General features: G+C 38.6%; 1 protein-coding gene across 7 annotated transcripts in view; it reads right to left on the bottom strand.

Annotated features, from left to right (window-relative positions):
• The window catches only part of ACACA (acetyl-CoA carboxylase alpha), a 288741-nt gene that overhangs the window by 86742 nt on the left and 176911 nt on the right, over positions 1-25088 (bottom strand). For all 7 annotated transcript variants that reach the window (XM_025281124.3, XM_044939574.2, XM_044939575.2 and 4 more), the window contains 8 exons: positions 21983-22039; positions 21692-21736; positions 15521-15562; positions 14254-14469; positions 13207-13362; positions 10406-10609; positions 5441-5596; positions 3523-3669 (listed from right to left, as the gene is read on the bottom strand). In XM_025281124.3, the coding sequence (XP_025136909.1) occupies positions 3523-3669; positions 5441-5596; positions 10406-10609; positions 13207-13362; positions 14254-14469; positions 15521-15562; positions 21692-21736; positions 21983-22039 (1023 nt within the window). The remainder of the gene's footprint in view (positions 1-3522; positions 3670-5440; positions 5597-10405; positions 10610-13206; positions 13363-14253; positions 14470-15520; positions 15563-21691; positions 21737-21982; positions 22040-25088) is intronic.

The following is a 25088-nucleotide window of genomic DNA, read 5'->3' as shown; positions in this document are numbered from 1 at the left end:
ACAGCTTCCACCAAATGATCAAAACAGATTAGCAAACTGGCAGGAAAAAGAAAACAATTCCCCCCAAATTGAGAAGTGGTGACTTCTTTTGTATCCAGGTTCAACAGCACACATTCATCCAGCTGGGTATTTATATACAGTGCCCATCACAGGAGCGTGAAATCAGTTTAGTCTATGTTGCAATCACATTTTCCTCAATTTTCTTCTTTACTTGAAACTATTAGGAAAAAAAAAAAATCCTAGACAACTCATCTTTGGAGCTATTTACAAGGAACACAATTCACAGATTTGGTCTACATCTTTTTTATTCCTACTCTAAATTCATACTAAATGCAATGCCATTCAAAATCTGACAATGAGAAAAATGTATTCTCCTATAGCTTTCATCATGCATAAGGTGGCATTCCTTCAGTTACATCTCTCGATGGGAAAGGGACTAGGAAAATAGAAAAGAGATAGCAGCTAACACCACCTCAAAAAAGCTCTCTTTCTCTTGCTTTTAACACAGCCGCAGTGTTCGAAATGCAGGTCACATCTCCGCTGAAACAGCCAATATTCTTCCTCAAATGGCAAACAAGTTCCCTAAAACTAAATGGAACTGAATTGTTCCAAGTTCTGGTCCCATCACTATTTTACCTATTTACTGTCCTGGGGGGAAAAAAAAATAGGGGAGAAAGACTGGCTACGCACCTAGCCAATGGTCTGGTAAGTGCAGGCTTCCTGCCTTTGATTATGGGGAGAAGCATCTCAATTCATGGGGAAACTCTGCAGGAATCTCTTGTTTTACTTGTATGCCTTATATCCATGGGCTGGCTTTGAAACCCAGAAACTCCAGTCCTTCAAGGTAATGCAGTGCCACCCACCATGATGACCTGGTGGAGCCGCCACCTTTGGAGAACACCAATTATGATGATTTAATGTCTATGGAGCATCGATGCTTTTACATCGCGCCTTGGCTCTTGGAACACTAACAGGTCATTTTTTTAATCCCTGTCTTTAATACAACTATTTCTCAAGGCTCCGTTCAGATGCCCATTCTCTTTGGGACTGGACCGATTTGCTCCCGATCTCATCAGCATGAGCTCTTTTCCTTCCCCTCACATCATTCTTGGGATAATATGTACAGCGCCAGGCTCATGACAAACTTGTCTCTTTGGCCAAAGAAAATTAAATCGCAATTGCTGAAAGTCAGCTTGCCCTGATAAAACTGGGCTCGGCACAAGCAAATACATCCCCCTGCCACCAGCTCGTCTCTTAGGCAAGGCTGTCCCTCTGAGCTCTGACTGCTGAAACTCCATCTTCAGACTGGTCAGTCTCTCAGTGGACATGCTCCATTGTACGTCCCAGCTCTCAGTAACAGTCTGATACTAATAACCGTGACCTCATTCCTGTCGTGCAGGGGCCCTATAATCTAGCGCTGGCCACTGACTGACTTCACCAGCCACGCCGGGCATTAGTCACTAACTGCTCACCCCTCCAGAGCTCAAGGACTCAAACAGCAAGCTAACGCTCAGCTTCAGTCCTACTCGGTCATTCAATGGAAAGGAAAAGAGAACAAAGAACACAGGCAATGAGGAGGGAAAAGAGTAGGACAAGATGAAAGTCAAAACTGACGAAAAGCAAAAAGAAAAAAATTTTAATACGATTAGATTTCTGGATTTCAAAATTATTATTAAAGCACTGAGCAAAGGAAAACACATGGTCTACTGCTCATAGCCATAGTCCTGTGCCGTTAAGACATCCCTTTTCCACCAAGGTTTGTTGCGTCTTTAAAGGGTTAAAAAAAACCTTTAAAAATTTTTTTTTATTCGTGTGTGTGCGTGTGTGTGTGTGTGGGTGGGTGTCTTTGGGTACAGAGTCCCGTATAATAAGACTATTTGTATTCATACTGGCAGAGTAAACACTACATGTTCATGCCCAGGCAGCTCTGTGCTTGTAATTTCAGCAAGAACAGAGCTCTGTCCCTCTGGGACTTCACTATTCCCCCAGTCTCCACTCGCTCAAACACAGAATGAGAGCTGAGAGAAAGCAGGACAGAAAGATCGTGGCAAGAGGTTTTATACGGTGCTGCGGCTAGCTTTCACGTGGCCAAAAACCTCATTTTGTGTTTTAATTACATTAGTTAAGAGTGTTTTTCTCTCAGTCCCATGTTCACAAGGGTGCCTTCCATTCCTGAAGACGACACTGTTCAATGAATCAGAATTTAAATCTAGCACGATGAGGCTTTTCTTTCTGCTGAGGGCTTCACTAAGTAGATGCTACACACAGTGACATAAACCTCTGCTGCAACTTTGTGTGCTAACAAGTAGACATATACCTACTCTTGTCAAAATTCAATACATCCTGCCTCCCTAGCCTCTCACTTCTGCTATCTGTTGAGGCATTAGATTAGAACTCCTAGAAGTCCAATTGGGTCCAATGCTCGCATCCATCTTAATACCAAAGGATTTAAATTTGGCAGCCCTGGTATACTTAATAAATAGTCATGCACCTTGTACATTTAGCAAAACTTTTTGAAAAAAAGATATTGAATAAAACGGGAAATAACTGCATTTATCTCCAAAGGTCTACCCAGTCTGTTTATGGTGAACACTCAGGTAGAGATTACTCCTTCTAAGGGACCAGTTTTATCCAGGGATGAGTTCTAAGGTTAAAATAAAAACATATCTCATTTTAGGCTTATTACTATTGTTATCACTGTTGTTATAACTGTACTTTAGAAGCATAGTTAGAATCAGGAAGAATCTCAATGCATGGGGCAGAATATGACTTTACATAATTATTAACAGTGTTCTAGAGGAAAGAGGGATCTAAAGCCAAAAACACAGGAGTCACAGGTTCTCTGTTATCTCCTTCGATGTTTAAACTCCTGGTTCTGATGGAGCCCTTTTATGAAGAAAATATCTCTCATGCTCACAACAGCACTAGATAAAATCACCTGAGCATGAAAAACATACTAAAAACCATACACCAGTAAGGATCCAAATAAGAAAAAACATCCAGAAATATTTAAAGGCTTTTATCATAGAAAAATCTCAGAATCTCAAACATGTACAAAAATAGAGAAAATAATCTATTCCTGTGTACCTATCACCTAGCTTCAATTAACAACTCATGACCAGTCTTGTTTCATCTGCACTCCCACATGCACATCCCTACATACTTTTGAAGCAACTCCTAGACATTAGCTCATTTCATCGGTAACTATTTTAGTAGGCATCTCTAACAGAAGACAATACTCTTTTTTATAAAGCAAAATTGTAATACTGTTTAAAAAAATGTAATCTTATTATTACACGTGAAAAATTAAGGATAGTCCTCGTTGTCCAGTCTGTGTTCTCTGGCTAAAGAATTCTGCCAATAGGACTACAACTTCTACTTCAATAAGACTAGAGTACTTCTACCAATGCTGCCTATGCCACTCAGATCTTATTTAATACTATTTAATGACCACCTCCATAGAAAGTTGGTATTCGTGGGCACAGAGATAAGAAAGTGGGGAGGGGAATCTCCAGGACTTGCCTCATTTCCTCCTGGAAGCCTGTTCATGTGAACCAGTTGACCTTGATCATCCAACACGAGCTCAGTGTACGTCAGTATGTCTGAAGGCAGAGGGGGCGGTGGAAGGAATGCTTGGGAGGACATAGATTCCCAGAGTTTGATCAGGGACTAAAGGAGGAGAAAAGTTTGACTAATCAGTAACAATCAGCATTTCAACATGAACAAAATAAATATTAAAACATGGTCAATTTAGTTTTGCTCTTTCTTTTCCAAGCATTCTACTGAGCATCTAAATGTAAGACCAAATTCTGGAGTTCTCATTCTCCATTAAAATAGACTTGTAATTATTTTTCACATAACATTTTTTACATGCCCCAAATCAGATGCTTTGCCAATAACATTCAACTACTGAGGGATCATGAATCAGTAGGAGACCATTAACAAACACAACGGACCTAACAATGTCCTGGGAAAATTAAAATAAAAAACTAAAGTAGCAGCAATACCTCTTTAAAAAAGGAAGAACGATCCTGGAGAAACTCAGCCATAGAAAAATAACCAGGAAACTGACTGACACTCAGCTAATACAAAGCAAACCCAAGAACACAAGGATAGAGTTTCTACTAGAGGTTCAGGGGATGCATGCTCTAGTATATTTTCAAAGCTACAGGTCCATACGTGGGAATTTGCTCACTAGAGGTGGATGATTGTTTGTACATATACAGATCAAGTCTGCTCAGATATGAGAGAATGGAGACACACATCATTTTTAAACCATTCTGATGTCCATTTCAAATTTCATATTACCAAAACGAATGTGGCATGAAGTGGGAACTAGTTCAGTTGTTTTTCTGCTTGACTCAGAGCAACATTTAAATCCAAGGTGACTCATTCATACCTACAAGCCCAAATCACTGTGCTTACGTCTATTCTATAGGATAAATTATATGGAAAGTGATTTCTGTTTATGGCGCCAGCACTAGGGAACAGAATCAACACTCAACTTACAGGCTGACAGTACTAGTAATACTGAATGAAGACAGTTATGTGTCGAGAGACCGACCTTGTAAACAAATGGCTACATAATGGAAATCTCTCGTATTTCTGAATAATACAGGAATTACAAATAGACTATTTACTAAGACCACATATATTACTTTATTAAAATTCAAATGTGGTAACGCTGGTATTTTTGACTAGAAGAGTTGGGAAAATTCTATATTCATAGATTTTTTTTTTAAGGACAAATTCAGTATTCTTTTGATACCTTCTTCTTTATCTGTTGCATTTTCTGCTGGTGATATACTTTTCTTGCCTTCTATTGATGGAAGAAAAATCTGCAGCCTAGACATGATTCACCATACAGATCAAAGGAATTTATTTTCATATGGAGGATGAGATTCATAATGTCGTATTTTCTCACACTAGTTTTTATTCCACTGTAATAAATCTCCCACAAAAGAACTGATACTTTAAAATGTGTACCATGCACTCTATATCCATTTGTATATGTTATATACTGATTCTCATCATATTAACCTAGGCTATCAGTTAGAGACCTGGGTTATCTTGGAAAATGAGAACCAGAATTTCAAACCTCTTTTTGACTTGAATACAGGCTTTGGAAATAGACACCTGAAGGTAACTCCTCACAGAGGTCATCATAAACTACCATCAGATGTGCGTAGTCTGCTTACTCTTTTCTACTCAACAGAGGCCTCTATCCTCACCATTCTTCCTGTTCATTCATAAAGAACCATCCACCATCTGAGCTAGCAGTCACAACCCCAGAAGACAAAGAAGTGACAACAGTGTCAAGACAATTCCTGCCTTTTGAAAGTGTCCTATTTCAGTGTAAGCTGTATCTGATGAAAATTCAGGAAAAATCTTGTCTCTCTGGCACACGTCAGAGCCCCCACCCCCAGGTAGCCACCTTTACCTGCCGAAACATTTCTGGGATGTCATATATGTATGTTGTCCCTAAGGACTGTGCCTGGAACCTCTTGGATTGAAGCAGGTCTTTGGTCACGTATGGAGTGTTGATTAACATTCCATGTAATGGTCCCTGTTTGTCTCCATATGCCTGAAACATGATCTGCAAGAAAAAGAGGATGGCATGGGGAATTAAAACACAAGAGGAAAAAAAAAAATCACATGAGTTGCCTACAGGGACTTTTTTCCACAAATGTTATTTCTTGAAACACATTTTTGGTGAGTTGAATAGCTAAGATACACCTCTTAACATTGGGTACATGGTACTCTCGCCTCTACAGATTAACCAACTCCAAAAAATGGTATGTAACCAACCACAAATCACACGCTCCTCCTCTCACTTTTGAATTAGTGGAAATCAACAAGAAAGCACCAGAGTAAATTTCATGTTTCTGAGACAGACTGATAATGCTTGCCTGTCAAAATGACTTGAATCCCATATTCAGAAATGAAGGTCAACTAACCAACTAAGCAGTCCTGGTATTTAAGTTGAGGAACAGCTAGGCACCAAAGAGAACTCTGTTCTATCTTCAAAGATAGAAGGCCAGGTCAAGGCTCTACCGGGTCACCTATACTTTATAGTCCACTGGCTCAGAAGGTACTTCATAAGTACAATTAGCTACACAAAGGCTTCAAAGATTTGACACAAGTAGATTTTACCCATCCATCTAGCTAGCTGATTCTTGTGAGCTCATAAGACAGAGCCTTTAGTAAAAATAATATATATTTTATTAAATATAATACACATATATATATATATTTCCCCCAGTATACTGTGTCTACAACTAGTGAATAGCTCCTACAATACCTATATTTGTCACATAATAAAATCACCACACCAGTTTTTAATCATATTAACTCAAATATTTCTAGAAGAGTACCTCATATTTCATATATTTAGATAGTTTTATTTGCTTATGAATATTTATAAGGAATGCCATTATTTCAATTCAATTAATATTTATTGAGTGCCCAGGGGTTGTATGACACTAAGCTAGGCACTTTATGCATGAATACATAAAACATAGATTCCCAGTGCAGTGAATACAAATGGACACTGGGAAGTGAGGGTATGTGTGTATACCCACCTATCTCTTTGGGCCTAAAATATATAAGCTTAAGTCTACCATTAATGAATAGATTTGCAGGCCTGCTAAATAGGCACCAGGAGAGAATGAGGTATTCTCCTAAATCCTGGGTACAGTTCAAGTAAGTAAATCGTTAGCCCTTTAGATCAAAAGGAACAAACGTGTTCTACTTACTTGTCAATCAGGTCCTATTCTGGGCAAAATCTGTTGTGGACTGCTTAAAGACCCACAGAATCGAGCTCCCAATCCTCTTCCACAGAGCTAATGATGAAAGTCCCCAGGTGAGAGGTAGAATTAGCAATGTCTTAGTAATGTGGGAGGCAGAAATAGAAATGTTTCAAGAGATTTGAAGTTTTAAGTGAGGCTAGGGTGTAAGTATGTAAAAACTGGACTTAGAGGAGATAACCCAAGTCAAAATAAGGGGGGCAGAAAAAAAAGAGCAAAAGCAATAGGTTCTTGAAACTACTGGGTTGGCCAAAAAGTTTGCTCAGGTTTTTATATAAGATCCTATGGAAAATCCAAATACACTTTTTGGCCAATCCCAATACATTCCTGTCTACTAGGAAAGACAAGACCAACAGGTACAGTTTTTGCAAGGTCTGGAATAAAGTCAAGCTGGTCATTCAAGCAACATAACTCTGTGGACTGAGAAAGCAGGTTGGAGAAAGCTCTCTGGGTACTTTCACTGCTGGCGGGAATTTAATGTGGTTAAATTAAACTTACTACGCCCCAATAATTGTACTCATAGATTTACTCAAATGAAAACAAATCTACACAAATATTTGGAAACCAGTGTTCACAGCAGCTTTACTCACAATAGCCCAAACTGAAAAATAAAACTTCGGATGCCCATCAACAGGTTAATGAATATAAAAATTTTGGTATATCCATAAAATGGAACACTACTCAGCAACAAAAAGGAGCACACCCATGATTCATACAACATGGATGATTCTCAAAAACACTGCGTTTACCAAAAGGAGCCAGACACAAAATAGCATATATTGTCTAACTTCATTTATCTGATATTCCAGGACAGGCAAAAATTACTCTATAAAATTAGAAGGCAGATTGGTGGGTGGCTAGGGCTGAGGAGGGTACCTGACTGCAAAGGAGAACAAGAGAATTTTTGAGGGTGTCAAGTGGCCTCTATCAGGACTGTGACGGCGGTCACAAGTGTGTACAATCTGAGGATAAATTAAACTGTACACATAAAGTGAGTCCTTTCATTACATCTAAGTTCTATCTCAATAAAGATGATTTTGAAATGTATATTTCTCTCTTACACTGAACACTGGAAATCAATGGACTTATGTAATGGATTACTCAAATCGCCCTACTCTGCCTGCCTGACAGCAGTGCTCAGGATAGTAATACCACAGAGACCACACAAGGAAAGTGAAATAAAATGAACGCAAGCCAGTCAGCCTTGCTTCTTGTTGACAGAAAGAATGAAAAATTATTCTTGAACAAGAAGTTGATAACAATGGATGGCCCTGGAAGTCTCTGAATGATAGATAACTGTTGTAACAGATACACATTAGATATATTAGATGTATTATATTAGATAGTTATCTATCTATGTTACCTAATTCCATTTTCTGCTATCATGGCCACAGTCATTAAAAATTGATAAAGTATATACTTTACAAATTCATGAACATATGTACATATTTTATTGATCACACACCTGTTACCAGAGGCCATCAAAAGGGCTTCTCCTGGGAAAAAAATCTCTGATCCCATACAGTCTGCTCCCTTAGAACCATGGACTTATTTTTTGATGGCACAAATCAAATCATACAACAGAGAAACTAATTATCTGTCTTCTTCCATCATGGGTAAATTTCTTGAGAAGAAATATCACTTTTTACCTCTGTATCCCTACTGCTTGATACATTGTAAGTGGTCAATAAATGTTAAATTAATGAACAAACAACTGAATGATACACATGGTCCTATGCTGTTTTAGATTCGTGTAATGACTCACTAGAGCACAGAAAGGGGAAAAATAAATTGCTGATAAGCATCAAGGAGGCTTTTGGAGTGCCAGAACTGAGTTAGAGGCTTTCTTTTGCTAGCTCCCTCCTCCAGCTGTGGGCTCTTGCACTCACACTTGGCAGCGGCCACTGAATCTCAACTGAAGAGCCTGAGGGAGACCCCTTTCTCCAGGGCTTCCTAAATACACAGGACCCATGGTAAGAAGGGAGCTCCCTCAGGCAGAAGGCAGCTCATTTATTTGTCAAATACTTGTGCCAAACATAAGTCACTTAGTCGTGTCTGACTCTTTGAGACTCCATGGACTGTATCCTGCGCAACTCCTCTGTCCGTGGGATTTTCCAGGCAAGAATACTGCAGTGAGTTGCATTTCCTTCTACTAAACCCTGAATAAAGGCGTTTGTGCCTCTCACGCCCCTGTGTCGCCACTGGCCAGCACGAGGGAAACCTCAGAGCTTTCTAATAAAAGAAAGGACAGGGGGAGTAGTTATGAAGAACAAACATATTTATCAAAAACATTAAAATCTCAAGTGGCCATCTTATTTTTCACAAGAATAGACCTGCCTTGAAGCCACTGTAGAAGTTAATTAAAAACATCACTGCCCATGGAAAGCTTTGACTGAAAATGTCTTTAAGGTTGTCTTGAAAAACATCAAATGCAGCGAAAATTATTGAATACTCTTTCTCTTGCTCACCCCTTGCACTCTTGCGCGCACTTTCTGTTTTAACTGTTCACTTCTCACGGGATAGATTTCTCTGGCCATCTAAGTGGGAATCAAAGCACGAAATGAAAGGTCGCTCAGACAACTGTCCAAACCCAGAGTTTTAAGATTTGTCTTCAAAATCCTGGCAAAAAAGTCTTTTCTTACTGCTGTTCCCAGACTTAAAAGGACGTAGATAAAAACAAGAGACACATAATCTCTTCATCACCCAATACATAGAATAGACTGAGATCTTATGTACAGATACAAAGGAGCAAGTTCATCCTTTAACGACAAGAAAGGCATTTGCCAAGTTCGGGCCAGAGACCTAAAATTAACATCCCAGTTCTTAAAAAGATATAATGGTGAATAATGGTGAACGAAGCTAAATCCTGTACCATAGCCAATGGCCCAAAGATTTAGAAACTAAGGTGATCAAACAGATGAAAAGGGAACTCTGTTATCATAGAACCAATCTACTTTGAAAGTCACTTTTCATTTTCACATTCTCAATTCTTCTACCTGAAAAAATAGGTTAAAGTTTGCCACTTTGCTTTTTTATAGATATATGATACTCTGAACTCTTTGAAGGCAAGACAATGTGTATAAGTGCAACAAAGGGTAAACAAGATAAAATCTCTGCTTGATCTTGCTCAAGCTATTATTAAATTATGTTGAAACTTCTTTCTTTGAGATATTTCCTACTTCAATAATTCTCCTTCCTTTCCTTGCCAAGGAAATTCTCCTTCCTTCCTTGAGTGGTCTAACTAGGCTGAAAACAGGAACAAGGACAAATCAGATCAGAGAAGACAAAATTCTTCAAGTAGCCCAAGAACCCTAAATCGCACAATTACTCTGGAGTCAGGTTCACTTGGCACCTGTTAGGGCTCCCCAACTCATGACCAAAGGTTAAGGGTTTCAAAACATTCAGGACTACGACAGAGGCGCTGCTTATGAGGCAAATGAAGTGTTTCAAGTTCATGCAACCATTTACGCTGAGTGAGGATAACCCCCACTAGGCGGAAAAACGGGATTTGTGAATTTGGGTCTTTCTGTAACAAGGACAAGTGGCTTCTCTCTGGGGGAACCAAGTCAAAATTGTGAGGAGCCTGCTAACTGCTGTACCTGTGCTGTCCTGGAATCAGTCACTTCCTTGTACAGGCTGATGTCCAAGTAATAGCCAGACTCGTTCGTCAGGAAGAGGCGGATGGGAATTGCTTTTCCAGTTGGTGTCAGGCGAATGTTGATTTTCAGTTCTGCCTGGAGGACACGCAGCTTCCACAGCCGACTCCCATAGCGCATCACCATGCTCCGCACGGATTCCTCGATCTGACACAGACACATCACCAAGCACAAAACTTCAGTGCCTTGTAACCAGCACCTGACTCAGGTCTGCCCATCTTTGGGAAGGGAGAACGGGAACAGACTCTGGTTTCTGGAGATGTGTCCTCCATGTATTCCTTCCAAAAAGACACACAGTTTCTCCCCAACCCTACTCTTAGAACAAGTCAGGGACAATTTCATGCTGGCCTGGCATTTGAGTGGTTTTCTCTGGCTCACAACACCCAAATCTGTGCAACTCCCTTCCTCTTTCCCAACTGTATTCATATTCTATGCCAAAGATCTGCAATATCTAAAATTAGAAGCCATGGGATTTAAGAGAAGGCCCCAAATAAGAATAAAATCTCTAGTTAAACTGCTATTAAGTAGCATTTATATGCATGGTAACTACGTTTCATTGCACTTTCAGGACCTTAAATCAACATAGCAATTATCACCATGAGCTTTTTTCCATACAATTTTATTAAACTTTATAATATATGTTTCTTGGTAAATTGCACAAATTAAAGAAAGGCAATTTGTAGGTGGTGCTAGAATGTTCTCTCTAAACAGAGCTCTGAAGCTAGGTCACTGCTAAGTCCAACTAGGATTTAACGAGATGGGGCAAATGTTCCCTCATTTTTCTTACCTTTGTACCAAGGCAGCTTAGTGGCCCTCATTTTTAGGGTTTGGTGAGTTATTTTAATCAAATGGCCTTAGATGTGATTTTTCCTTTTTGACATACTAAAGCAAAAAAGAATTTTTTTATTCCCAATATGGCTACAGGCAGCTAAGACATACTACTCAAAACAATGTTTTCTTAAATGAAGTATCTCTCTAAAATGCTTTCTCAACGTCTTAGAGAATTTTTCAAAAAATCTCATGCCATCCTTCATTTGTGACTCTTTGGAAGTATGTGCCACTCTTGTAGTTTATTTCTGTTCCAAAGAATTTCAGGTTAAAATGAGTTTCAAGGAGTTAACATCTCTATTCCCACACTTGCTTGTTAACCAAGAGATATCTATCCATTCTTTTTTTGAGGGAACAAAAGTCAACAATTTCTAAATAGAGGAAATTGACAGCTATCTATGATTAGAAAGACAGAGTTAGGACATATGAGCATTTGGAGTAGAAACAGAGAGGCTGACAGCAAAAACTCATTGAGGAATGCTAAGTCATATCTACAAATATACTGATAAAGTGTCCAGGGCACGTTTTAACTCTCCTAGTTTCATCAATCCCAGGATGCTCAAGAGAACCTTTGCTTAAACCGAATGATGAGACTTTGTGAAACTCAGTAAGTAGCCCTGACCTCGGCTTTCCTGGCAGACAAGGCAACTAATCAGTAGTTTGAGTCTAGAAGAAAAAAACAGTAGAAAATGATTTCTTGGGTCTTAGACGCTAAGTTCAAAAAGCAAAAGTCCATGCCTACAATGGCTCTTGAGAAAGAGGTCTCCTATTCAAATATACTGGTTCTCCTATTCAAATTCCACAATATCATAAAAAGGTTAGAGGGAGTAGTAGAAACAAGAGAGCAACCTGTCTTTATTACACCTGGGATAAAAGGTCAAGTACAGAGTCACCTTGCTTTCCTTCCTTAAATTATATGGAATGCATTTTAGAATAGAGCCTTGGGGAACAAACCAAACATTGTTATGTGTGGAATTCCACATCAACCAAATTTTCCTCTGTGGAAAAATACTAATGAGAAATAGGTTAGACACTTTGGGAAGGTGTATTACTGCTCAAAGGACATCAGATGACCAGTAAAAAGAGGCAGTAATTTTTCCAAAATGCCCAATAATAGCAAAGTTAGTTATACCAGATGAGAAATCCTAGGGAATTAAACAAAATAGGACTGCTATCATGGTAAATATCGTAAAATATCCAGTTACCAATGGAAGAAGAGGAAAAAGTTTTACATTTTTGTACTGCTTATAAGTGACTATCAAGATAACATCAAACCACCTTCAGTGTTTTAAACCTTATACTTAAATGGATGTATTTAATTATATACAAATTATATCACAAGATTTTTAGTGGCTTATATCTCCTGCAATACAATGGACTAGATATACTTTTAAATTATATCCATGAAAGCAAACAAAACTATGAGTTAATATTTAATGATTACATTAAAATGTATGTATTAATGTAAATTAAACATAATTATAAGTTAAAAACATAAATTAAAATGTATGATTATGAAATTTCTACTCACAGCTAAGTCTCATGGTAAATTATGATTGCTTTAAAAATTTTTAAATCGCTGTGTTTAAAGGTTATTTACTCAGAGATCACTATAGCAAGGGAGTCAGACACCATCACATGCTTTTCAGCAGAAATTCAAAGGCAGGTAGTGGAGAAGTAAAGCTTCATAGTAGAACAAAGAGACACCTTCAGTTTTGAGGTATGCTTTCAATGGTTATATCAAATTTTTGATATCATCCCAGAAAGCCAGTCCTAGAAGTATTCTGTAAACTTTAAAGATCAAGGGTTCAGTCACCTGACCAAGAAAGTACCTGTTTCCAGGTCCAAGTGCAAACAAATAAGAATGACTCTGCTGTGTTGGCAGGTGCTGGGTGCAAAGCTACAGAGAAATGTACCTTCGATGGGTCCATGATGACTGTAGGAACAAAGTTGAGGAAGATGTGGTTGCAGTCAGTCCGGACATTTGTATTATTAAAGGCGACTTCCAACTCATCCATGGCTTCCAGGAGGAGCCGCTCCCCTTCATTTTGTAGATATTCGAAGGAAGCTTCCTATGCAGGAAAGAAAATCACCATCAACATTAATGTTTTATAGGGTTGGCCAAAAAATTTGTTTGGGTTTTGGCCAACCCAACAAGTCATAAGGCTTTTATGTAGATGCTATTTATCTTTCTTCCTGGGGTCAACCCAAAGACCACAGGCAACAGGGGCTAGCAAGGGTCAGATAAAGAGTTCCCACCAGCCCTTCCTCCTGCCTGTTCAGTACCATTTTCTTACAATAAGTGGAGATCCTGGGCACCCCTAGAGCTGCAACCCTAGTAGGGTCAGAACTGCCAGACAGAGTAGCATAGAAAGGAAATCTGTTTAGAAAGGAAAAGTCGCAGAAAGGTTATGGTTATGGGATGCAGGAACAAGTCACACACCAGCTGTGTACAGAAACTATCCCCACTTTTAGACAGGTTTACCACGGAGTCATCTTTACCTTTTCATTTTATCCTCTATCATCATCCAAACTTCCCTGTGGTTTTTCTGTTCGCATGGTTTTCCTTTTCTCAAGCAAGTACTATCATGCTTCCATTACCAAGAAAAATCAAATGAAAGGGGAAAAAAGCCCTTAATTGCACGGAATATTTACCTCTGTTAGAGAAGTGACTCTTAGGCTTCTGGTGGATATTGGACAATAGGATGAAAGAGAACAAGAGCCTTGATTCAGGAGGAAAACCTGATTTTGAATCATGGCTGTGTCTCTGTCCCTTCCCTCAGAGATAACTTTCCATTAAAGTACAGCACCCGGGGTCTTCTCTGGTGGCCCAGCGGTTAGGACCCTGTGCTTCCACTACAGTGGGCACAGGTTCGATCCCTGGTCAGGGAACTGACATACTGCAAGCCGAGAGGCATAGCACCCCGGCCCAAGAAAAAAAGAGAAGAAAGTACAGCACCCACCTTGGTGACCAGATCAGAATGCCTGATGATTGCACGAACAAAGAACCTGTAGTCTGTCACTTCTGTGCCCACTTCCACCTTGGCTGCCCCGAGATACAAGTGCATCTTGTGATTGGCACATGGGATGGCAGTAAGGTCAAAATTTCTCATCCGGTTCAGCTCTAACTGGAAAGCTAGGGCAGGCTCCAGGTGACGATAGATACGATCTTCCTCAAACTGAATACAAGAATTGGAGGAAAGAACAGTTTACAAGAGGCAGTTACAAAATTATATTATGAAATTGTATATAAAAGAAATGCTTAAAAAAGAAACATGAGCCACGTTGTGCCAATGAACCAAAGGGGAAAAAAGAGGAGCTACATACAAGGAAACTGCAATAACTGACGCAAGATTAGGCACTAGAGGCCCTGTTTACTTTGTAAGCTTTCATCATTTATACTTTTACAACTGGTGACGCTCTCCATTAAAAACAAACAAAAACCCCCCACCTAGTCCCTCAGAACTCCTCTAGCATTTAAAGCCTTCATAGTTCATTTTTTTAACAATTAACCGAACTACATCACATTACTATCTACTTCACATACCAGTGTTTTAGTTTTATCCAACTAATCTAAAACACGTATGGGCAGGATCCATGTCTCATACTCTTACCATTTCTGGCAGACTGAAAAAGGACACAGGAAAACAAATGTTATATAATATTTAAAAATAGGTATTTGGCTATGGAATATCCTGTATCCATGCATAATTATTCATATTTCTTCTTTAAAGTTGCATTTACATTTACTGTATGTTTTGCTGAAGCCAGACATGTTTAGAGTACATCTCCATAGAGTAAATGGAGAGAGAAAGCCAAAAACATAAGCTAGTAATAAGAAGAAATTAATGTGGTCTGAAATTCTATATTTTAAAATTGAAAAATGCACATAAACAAGCCTTGATAAATGAACTGTCTGTGGGTGACGAGAATAATCCAGTAACTATAGTAGTCCTTTCATATTACATCATTAGGATTATCCTAACGGATGATTTTGAAAGTTATCACTGTCTTCGGTAGGTCAGGACATTACAGTGTTTCCTGAACCAAACTCTTTTGGAAGGGAACTTTGTTTAGTTCGAAGATATATGTAAGACAAAGGGAAGTATAAGTTCAATCAGAGAAAGAAGATGGTAAGAACATATGGCACAGATATACTACTCTTGGGCTTTTAAGGAAAAAACAAAGATTTTTTTTTTAAAAAAAAGAGGAAAAAAAATCAGTCCTTACCTTATCCCTTGCTCGGAACGTGAAAAATTTAGGAAATTCTCTCTGCATTAAAGAAGGAGGGAAAATGTGTCAGTCTTTCATAGATATGACTCTTTGGGGATAAACACATGGTAGAGAAACAGTCAAGCATCCAGAAGACAGTTGCCTAGAAAACACGATCCTTACCTAAGCTTAGTCTGGAGAAAATGAATGATCCTCTGGGTAACCGTCACTTTGACCCCACTTACAAATTTGAGAACCACTACGATACTAACCCAACTAATAGCTACCCTCTTCTAGGGTGAAAAATGGTATTTTTTCATCTCCCAAGTGGAAAACGTCTTCTTGGCTGCTACCCATGGCAGAAACTGGCACATAAGACCAACGCATCCTTATACTGAAGCACTGCAATAGTAGTTACTGGATTGATTTCCCAAGTTTCTCCTTAAGAAACTCAAAGTGTAAACTCACCAGAGAATATAGCATCCCCAATCCACGCTTTTTTCCCCCCTCATTCACTCTCAAGTTGATAATTTCAAAGGTTTAAACAATAACATTTCAAGACAAAGAAAAGTGTGAGATGTTACTTTGGTCAGTAGCCCTCTACGTCTAGGAAAGAACAGGGTGGAGCTAGTGAACATGCAATCATTAGGTCTTACTGCTCTTTTGCAGGGCATTACCCAAGAAAGCAACCAATTTACTAGAACCTTATTAATTAACAAAGATGAATTCAATTAGCAGAGTCCATTAGTTTCTGAAATTTAACTTATTAACACCAAATACCCCTGTTTCTCGGATGGGAAGCTCTACTGGCAGTGTTGTAATCAAGTCATTACTATTTGCCTCCATAGGAGGTCTCATTAAGGCATCTTCTTCATAATGAGTGCAATGTAATCAAACACTTATGGGTACAAGGCACAGAGACCAGGACTAGCTGCCTAAATACCCGTCAATGAACTTCAGGAACCATGAAGGAAACATGAACTGAAAGCCTTGCGGGTGGCAGGTGCTCTCATGTGCTGACCGTCGAATGTTCTCAACAACCTCTCTGGAAGAGTACTGCTTTTTTTTTTTAAAGTAAGTTTTTATTGTTGTAGAGTTGCTATGCAATATTGTGTTAGTTTCCACTGTATGGCAGTGAATCAGTTGTACATATACATATATCCCCTCTTTTTTGGAATTCCTTTCCATTCAGTTCAGCACAGAGCACTGAGGAGAGTTCCCTGTGCTATAGAGTAGGTTCTCATTAGTTATCTGTTTTATACATAGTATTGTTAGTGTATATATGTCAATCCCAATTATTATGACCCTGGAACATGAACCTGGGTCTAAGGCTAGAGCCCATGCCATTTCATCTCTACCTAGCAAGTATAGGATGTTAACTATCTATTCTTCTTTTTAATCCAAATTCCTTATTTAGAGGACTTCTCTTTCAAGAACATGCTTGTTTTTGAGACAAAAACCAAAAAGCCCAGAAACTGAAATTAAGGCTTTCAGGAAAAAAAGGAAAAAAAAAAAAAAAAAAGGCAAAATTCATGGTTCTTAAATTTATGGAAAACTTCTTGAATACCTTCCATAGGTCTTACACTTCACTTTAACTATAACTTGCTCAGTTAATAAATCTTTTTACATTTTCCTTGGCATTTTAACTGAAAAACAGCTTCTAGGAGCTTGTTTAGCAAGGCCAGCAAACCACTTGTCCAGGCGTGGGTCTTCAAAAGCCCTTTGAAAGTGGATTTTACACAGCACTGATCTTTTACTGATGATGTTTTGTCCTAAATAATTCTCTAATTCCCCTGAACGACAGTGAAGAGCATGGGGATGACTTCAAGGTTAAGCAGGAAGATATTGAGCTGAATTGTCAGTAGATTTCATGCTCCGGGCTTTATACAGTCTAGTTTTGGTTTTATTCTCAAGAGGTATGGCTTTCAGAGCATTAGCTAAAAAGTAACATGAGTCAAAAAAGAAGGGTAACAAAGTCCTTCCATGAGATTTTTCTGAAAGAAAAGTAAAGGAAAGTAATGATACAATCTTTTAATCACATATTCTTCAATTTCTTCTTAACTTTAATTCGTTAACCTAAAACAGTTACTTAGTATACCATTTACGCAAAAGATGAGATGACATAAACAAATGTTCTTAAACTTTTGAGTAAATTTTTAGTTCCACAGTGAAGTCCTCACTAAGCACAAAGCATTTAGAATAGGAGATGGCACGAACTTCCATGCAATGGTAAACCAGGATTAATGAGCAATTCTCTAAGACAGGGAAAGACTTTTGTAGAAAATTGCTTTTTTTTTTCACTCAAAAGTCACAGAAATACAGAAAACACAGAAAAGAAGAAATCCCAAAGTCTGATTATAGTTTTAGTAAATTCCTTCATCCTACCGCATCCTCATACAGCCAATTTTTCCACTAACGGCATTCAAGCTTACTCCGTCACTAATGTAATTGCTTTCTAGGCATTCTACTAGTGTTATGGGCAAATATCATAATTGAATGTACACAAAGAAAAACCCTCTTAGTGTTCTGGTACCAAAAAACAAAAGAATGCAACATTTCTCTGGAAGAAATTATACCCCTGCTGTGTTCTAATCAGCCAACCATCATCAAGACAATCAAAATAATTTGCCTAAATTAGCCAATCAAGACACCCTGCAAATCAGAGAATGTGAAAACCTGCAACAGAAAACATCATAGCTGATTATGATACTAATAATCGTGTTAAAAACCTAATGAGATGAAGAAATTGGAAGCTTGCTGGTGCAATTCTCTTTTACCTCAACATGCTGAGAACTAATTATATAGACTGTAATTAAAACAAAAACTCAAACCAAACCTTCTGAAAAACTAATAGTTGATCCACTAGCAAACAGAACTGCCAATTTTTTCTAGCTTTATTGAGATATAATTGACATATCAGTTTTTTTTTTTAAAGAAATGAACTACTAACCATGATAACTGTTTTCGATAGTGGGCTCTTCCTTCAGGCGAAAACAATCCAAAACATTTAAAGTGGGAGTCACTCACATAAAAATCAGTAAAACTGCAATTATCTCCTAGGTGATTTACAGCAGAATTTTTAAAAATCTCATGAAATCTTATAAACAAGAAACAAAAGGAAACTACAGGTGGAAATCTGATTTAGAATCTCATCATGGTTTCTGGACCTCATGCTCTGTTTGGGCAGCCAAGTATAAGAAAAGATCTGAGAAACACGCATTTTAGCATCCTTAACAAAACTTTGCTGGAAAAAAAATATGCAAAGCTTCTTAAAGTATACTTTATGTTAGAATTAAATAGCATCTTCTGCTGCACTTTTTGGAATTCTAGATCTGAATGTGCGTGAAACAAACAGAGACTTAGTACTCCATAAAACTGGAGAACAGCAACTTAATATAGAAATTCAGAGAGTCTTCTTTTGCTTTCAAGGCCTCAATTTTTTTTTTTAATATGAAGAAGATATTTACAAGGATAGACTTGCTTTTCCTCAAACTTTCTGTTTAAATATCAATGTTAAGCATTGATAGTCAAAGTCCCATTATGGGTATTTGCTTTAATTAGATGGTTATGGAAACAGACTCAGACACCAAGATGCCTTAACATTGGTAACTACTGCCTGCTCAGAAGAATGGTCTCCATGTAGAGCCAAGACACTTAGGCATCAGCAGACATTCTGGTGGACAGATCTCCGGGGACTGTGTTGATGAAACAATATTGGAAATAATTCCAGCCTTTGCTGCCATGTGAATAAACACCTAATATCCACACTCTCTAGGAACCTCCACCCGGCAACGTTCTAGTCCTGAAGCAGCCCAAGAGACGACGACTATGGAACAGCATGGCTGCCTCCTTCCACACCAGCCATGTTGTTCTTGAACCTAACATGGTAACCTTCCTCCTCTCCTTGCCCTCTCCCGCGCGTGTCTCCTCTTCTACTCAATAATATAGTGTAGAGCAGGGGAGGCTGCATACATAACAGTGGATTACCAGGAAGCCGCAGAGATCAAGGGATTCGTCACCAACGTCCCGGAAAGCTTCCTCTTTTTCACACTACACTAACTAGGGGGCAATCGCACGTCGGATGGCACGACAGAGGCCAGGCGTCCTTCAAGCACCACCAGCGGAGTATCTTGGAGCAGCACCATGACGGTGAGCCCCAGATTCATACAACTCCCGCCAGGGCTTCCTGGCTATGGCAGATCCTGGCCAGAGTTCAGTAATAGTCACCCTTGCCTGCTGCATAATTGCTAATCATGTCTGAGGGGCCTAACATAAAAACACCCCAACTCCTCTGCCACCCAATTCTTCAGGGCAAATCCAGTCCATACCCAAACCTTCATGTTCTCCGCACCCTAAAGCAACGCTTACTACACTTGTGACAGGTCAAGCCACTCGATAATTTAACTGGTTTCCCACTTCTTGCCACTATAAATGGAAACTGGACAGTGAATGATTGGGAAGACCACCTGCTGGGCTCATTTCCAAGCAGATCTTGCTTATACATGTCTCTATTCAACTGAAATCCGGAAATATTAAGAGAGCAGGGAGAAAAAAAAATGTTTCAAAGCTGTTAGATGTTTTCTAGGACAAGATGTAGATTCAATGATAAGAAAGTGTCCCCCAAAAACGTCCGTGACAATTAATTGCTTTGGCCTTTAAAAAAAAATTCAGTGGAGGGTTTTATCACAGAATGCTGATTATAGAAAACCAGTTAGTGTGCAATAGACATGAAGACTCTAAGGAAAAGGGAAAACAATTTTACAAATTCAGTATTACTCCTCAGAATAACATATATTCCAAAGTCAGTGATGAAAGAACAAATCAGATAAGCGCTTAAGAACCTAGCCTGATACTTTTTCTAAATCCAGGGCCTGGCTCTGGCATGTCTACCTGAGTTCTGATCAGCATCTACTAGCCACAGTATTTATTCGCAGATTCTCATACTCTATCCCAAAGTATCAATTTTATTCTCTAAGCTCCTGATTTTTCTTCCTAAAGCCCCAGGGTTCTCTTTAAGCTCCTCATACTTCTCCACTGCCTCCTGTCTCCTATCTACAGTTATTGATTGATATATATCTGCACTCTGCTTGATTTCCTGACATCAGTAACACAGGGGAATTGTGGAGTCCACAACATTTCCTAAAGCATTTCAGAAAATCCTAGCTCTTTAGCCTGCAGGCTAGGCTCTCTTGTTTCTCTATAGACTAGACCAACAAGGTGAACTGTGAAATGGAAAACAGAACGGCAAGTGTTAGAGACCTAACAAACAAAGGGGCAGTAAAAGCCACCCACACACAGGTCTTTGGGTTTAGGAAGTCCTTTCCAGCATCCCAAATGTTACCTTCACTACAAACAAGTGAGCAGGGCTTGAAAACTAACTTAATTATCTTGATTGCTAAAAACAAAATAAAATTCTCATCAGAAACATTAAGACTTTATAAATATCCTTTGGAATCTTACTTCACCATATCAGGAGGAATTTTTAAAGAAATATTTTGACTACATTCAGCCCTTTGAGAAAATGACATCCTGACTGCAAACTGGATTTTTGACCTCTCTGCTATAATGATACTCAGTATGCTCATACACAAATACACCATGGTTCAGATACCAGGCTATTTAGTGAGTTCTCCTTATTTACATTTTTCAATAAAAATTTTAAACTCATAAATATTAATAGTTAATTTGGTTACATGGGAGAACCAGCAACTTAATTTTTATTTATTTCCTCCTCGTAGAATTAACGTAAGACAAAAACACTAACTTGGACTCGGTTAAGGCATTTTAAATAATAAATGATTGTTCTTCAGAATTGGCAGATCTCAATAATAGAATCTGAATCCATCTTCAGTAGAAGTCAAGACCTCAAGTACGAGTGGCAGTCTTTGATTACTGATTTGCTGTGTGCGCAGAAGAAATTACTAGTTAGCGCCTGCTTCTACTTTATTCATTTGGAAAAATGCATGTGCTCACTCTTAACTATTTCTCAGAGATACACTGAGAATTCATTATATGGGGAAAAAAGTGGGGGGAACCTTTTAGTCTGAATACTCTGTAAAAGACCTGAATATCCATTCTAATACTTTTTCAAAGTAGAGGGACCAAATATCAGACCAGCCCTTCTAAAAATAACCAGCAGCTAACAGATAAAACAGTAAGTGATCTTTCATCATGGTTTCTCTTACTTACATGAAATCTCTGATCCACTTCATAGTTGACTTGTTTCCTGAAATCCTTTCAAATGAAAGACAGAAAGGAAGGGGAAAAAAAGCGGAAGGCAATTAGAAATAAAATTTAAAAAGAATTGAGTAAAAGGAGATGACAAACTAATGCTTTTCTTGATTAAATTTATACTGAAACAGTTATTTCTTTACATAAATTCTACAAGTAAGCATATGGTTATCCTTCCATTTTTCACTTTTAAAGTTCTAGCAGCAGCGTAAGAAATGTTACAGAGGTACATAATTCACATGCCAATACCTTTTGTGCAACCAGGAAAGTAAGGCGTCGGATCCCATGTTCAACCAGGGTAGCTTTCTACAAACAAACATGTAAAAACAGAAGATACATGAGACCACCATTCATCCTAAATGTTAGCCTATTCAGTCCTCAGAAGGCCCTGAGTGGGCTAAGCATTCTTTTTGGATATCTATATCTTGACTCGGCACCTTCACACTTGCAAATAAATAAGTCTCAACCTGGCTCCTGGGAATGAGTCTTACAGAATAGGTTTTATATATTGATCTGGATGAAATGGGAAGAGAACTATGTGGAGGAGAAAGGGTCATATGGGGTCATCTAACTTCTCTAAGGACTCATACAAATCAAGGTAGACAGTAACACACTTTCTGCTTATAGAAATTGCACTGTTTGACATGTATTGAAATGTGAAGAACAATACTGATACAGAAGCTAAATGAAATCAGTAGAGGAAAAATACGAAACTTCCACAAAACAGAAAACTTAAGTCCTAAACTGTTATTTAGACTATAGACATCACCTACCATCTGATACAGCATTCCTGGAATTCAACCTAACAAATTCTAACCTTATCAATTCTAAAACATTTCCTCCTTATTTTATATGGAGGCATTTTTTAAAGGATTCTGTTTAAAAGTTGTTAAAAACAATGTCTAATGGGCATTTAAATTCAGTGATTATTCATATTTCTGCTTGGCATAGGCAAGCAGTATATTAGAAGTCAACAGGGACTTCCTTGGAGGTCAGTGGTTAAGACTCCACACTCCCAAAACAGGGGCATGGGTTTGATCCCTGGTTGGGGTACTAAGATCCCACATGCCTCATGTGTGTGTGTAAGACATTCAGTTGTGTTCGACTCTTTGCAACCCCAAGGACTACAGCCTGCCAGGTTCCTCTGTCCATGGTTTTTCTCCAGGCAAGAATATTGGAGTGGGTTGCTGTTCCCTTCTTCAGGGGATCTTTGCAACCCAGGGATTGAACCCGGGTCTCCTGCATTGCAGGCAGCTTCTTTAGTCTGAGCCACCAGGGAAACCCTACATGCCTCAAGGCATGGCCTAAAAAATAAATAAATAAATAAAAATAAGACGATATGGGCTGGGGTGGGAGGTGGGAGGGAGGCTCAAGAGGGAGGGGACATATGTGTACCTATGGCTGATTTATGTTGATGTATGGCAGAAACCAATACTGTAATTATCCTTCAATTAAAAATAAATAAAATGACAAAAACACCATGGTAAAAAAAAAATGTAAAAAAAAAAAAAAAAAAAAGAAGTCAACAGAGACTAGCAGTTTCAAAACAGTTCCTTCTGTGAGTCTGGGGCCTTGGGCTCTAAGCCTTCCTATATTCTGTCCTGCTCACTTATCTCAAAAGGCAGAGAGAAAGAAACAGATGAATGAACTAAGTAAAAGACATGCTCTTAAAGGTCCCTAATAAAGAGGGGCTACCCGGCAACAAGCAGAAAAGCAGTCCCACTTGTTGGATGATCTGACAACATACATGAATAACACCAATAGAAAAAAACTATGCCGACTTTCACGACTCACATCCGGACTTTACTTTGATCATATACTTCGCTTAACTCTGAGAGATATATTCATAAACCAATTCTTAACTTTCTTGATACTATATATATTTTAAATCCAAACTGGCTTCCCCCTATAAATAAGCACATCCCTGGGCCATTCCCTCTTATTTTTCCATTTTTTATTATGGCAATTTTTAGTAACAAAACTAATCAACAGCATAAGCAAAAGTAGAAAAAATTAATTTCCTAATAATAAATTCCTAGGTCAGATATAAATAAATTTTGGTTTAACTACATTTAAAAATGATTGGTATGGGCATCATACTCACAAGTGTAAATAAGCAAGTGTTGATACTACAATAAGAAAAGAAAGGGAGGAAGGAAGGGAAAAAGGGAGGAAGGCATGGAGGGAGAAGGGGAGGGAGAAGAGGGAGGAATAATAAGGTGGGGTGGGGCGGTGGTGGCTCTCTGATTCTGTATGCCAAGGTATAGAAACATTTCTTCTGTCACTAACAAAGAATTCCACTACAGCCAACTCCTTCGAAGATAAGCATCAATAGCTATGTTCCGGCAAGGGAAGAAAATAACTTTAATAATGCCATGATTTAAAATCAAAATTGTTATTGCTTTAAAAATTCCACAAGTGGCTAACAATAACAGCAGAGCAACAGGATTCTGATTACATTGTAATAATGCGGGGCTCACAGCAAGTCCACAGCTATTACCCAGCGATTAGGCGTCAGCACCTGGAGAAACTCCATTTACACTGGCTGCTTCAATCTCCTCCACAAGTCATTTACAAATATATGATCCTAATTTCTATGAGAGAAAAAAAGACATGCTGGGACTAGAAGATTATTTGGACAATTTGGATCAACCTATTTGATAGTTTAATGTGTGCTTTAAAAAAAAAAAACTTTTTCTAAACTGCTAGAAGCATGATTATGAAGTGAAAAACAAAACTAGTTATCACTTCATCTTTTTAACTGTTTTTGTTTCCTTTTCTTTTTATATTTTTTTAAAAACAAGTAGGTGAAAATGTTTAATATTCCTGGGTAAGCACGGTACGTGACGCATAGCTTCTCCAGGCTTGGGCTGTTGACACAGTCTACCCTTTCCCTACTGAACAGCCACAGGCAAAGACTCTGGGTTTCTCTGTGCCTCAGTTTACAAGGCCAGTCAAGGAAAAAAGAAAAATTTCTTATCATCACTTAATGTTACAAATAAACATAGTGAAAAGGAGAAACTGCCTCTGTAAATCAATGTGTGCTGACATACAATTGATCTGATTGTAATAAAAAGCCTAAGTGGAGGCTGAAACAATCAAATGTGCGGAATTAGTGCTCAAAACCTGGGAAGAAACTCTGATAGATTACTTCATCAAGCACCAACATCAGCAGCCAAGCACAATACTAGGACTCTCCCCGTCTCCTTGGTCACTGGTCTCAGGTTAATTTTATGTGATCACGCACAAGTCAAGGGCAAGACAGAAGGTAGATTTCTCTTCCGGAGAAAAATTCCCAGGCACGGCCTCCGACTTGGACTTCTCTGGAAGGACCTTTCCTCACTACAGCCCCACA

The sequence above is a fragment of the Bubalus bubalis genome, chromosome 3 (genome assembly GCF_019923935.1).
Source record: "Bubalus bubalis isolate 160015118507 breed Murrah chromosome 3, NDDB_SH_1, whole genome shotgun sequence".
Lineage (NCBI taxonomy): Eukaryota > Metazoa > Chordata > Mammalia > Artiodactyla > Bovidae > Bubalus > Bubalus bubalis.
The sequence above is the reverse complement of the archived record's forward strand: the minus strand, read 5'-3'. Positions and strand labels throughout refer to the sequence as shown.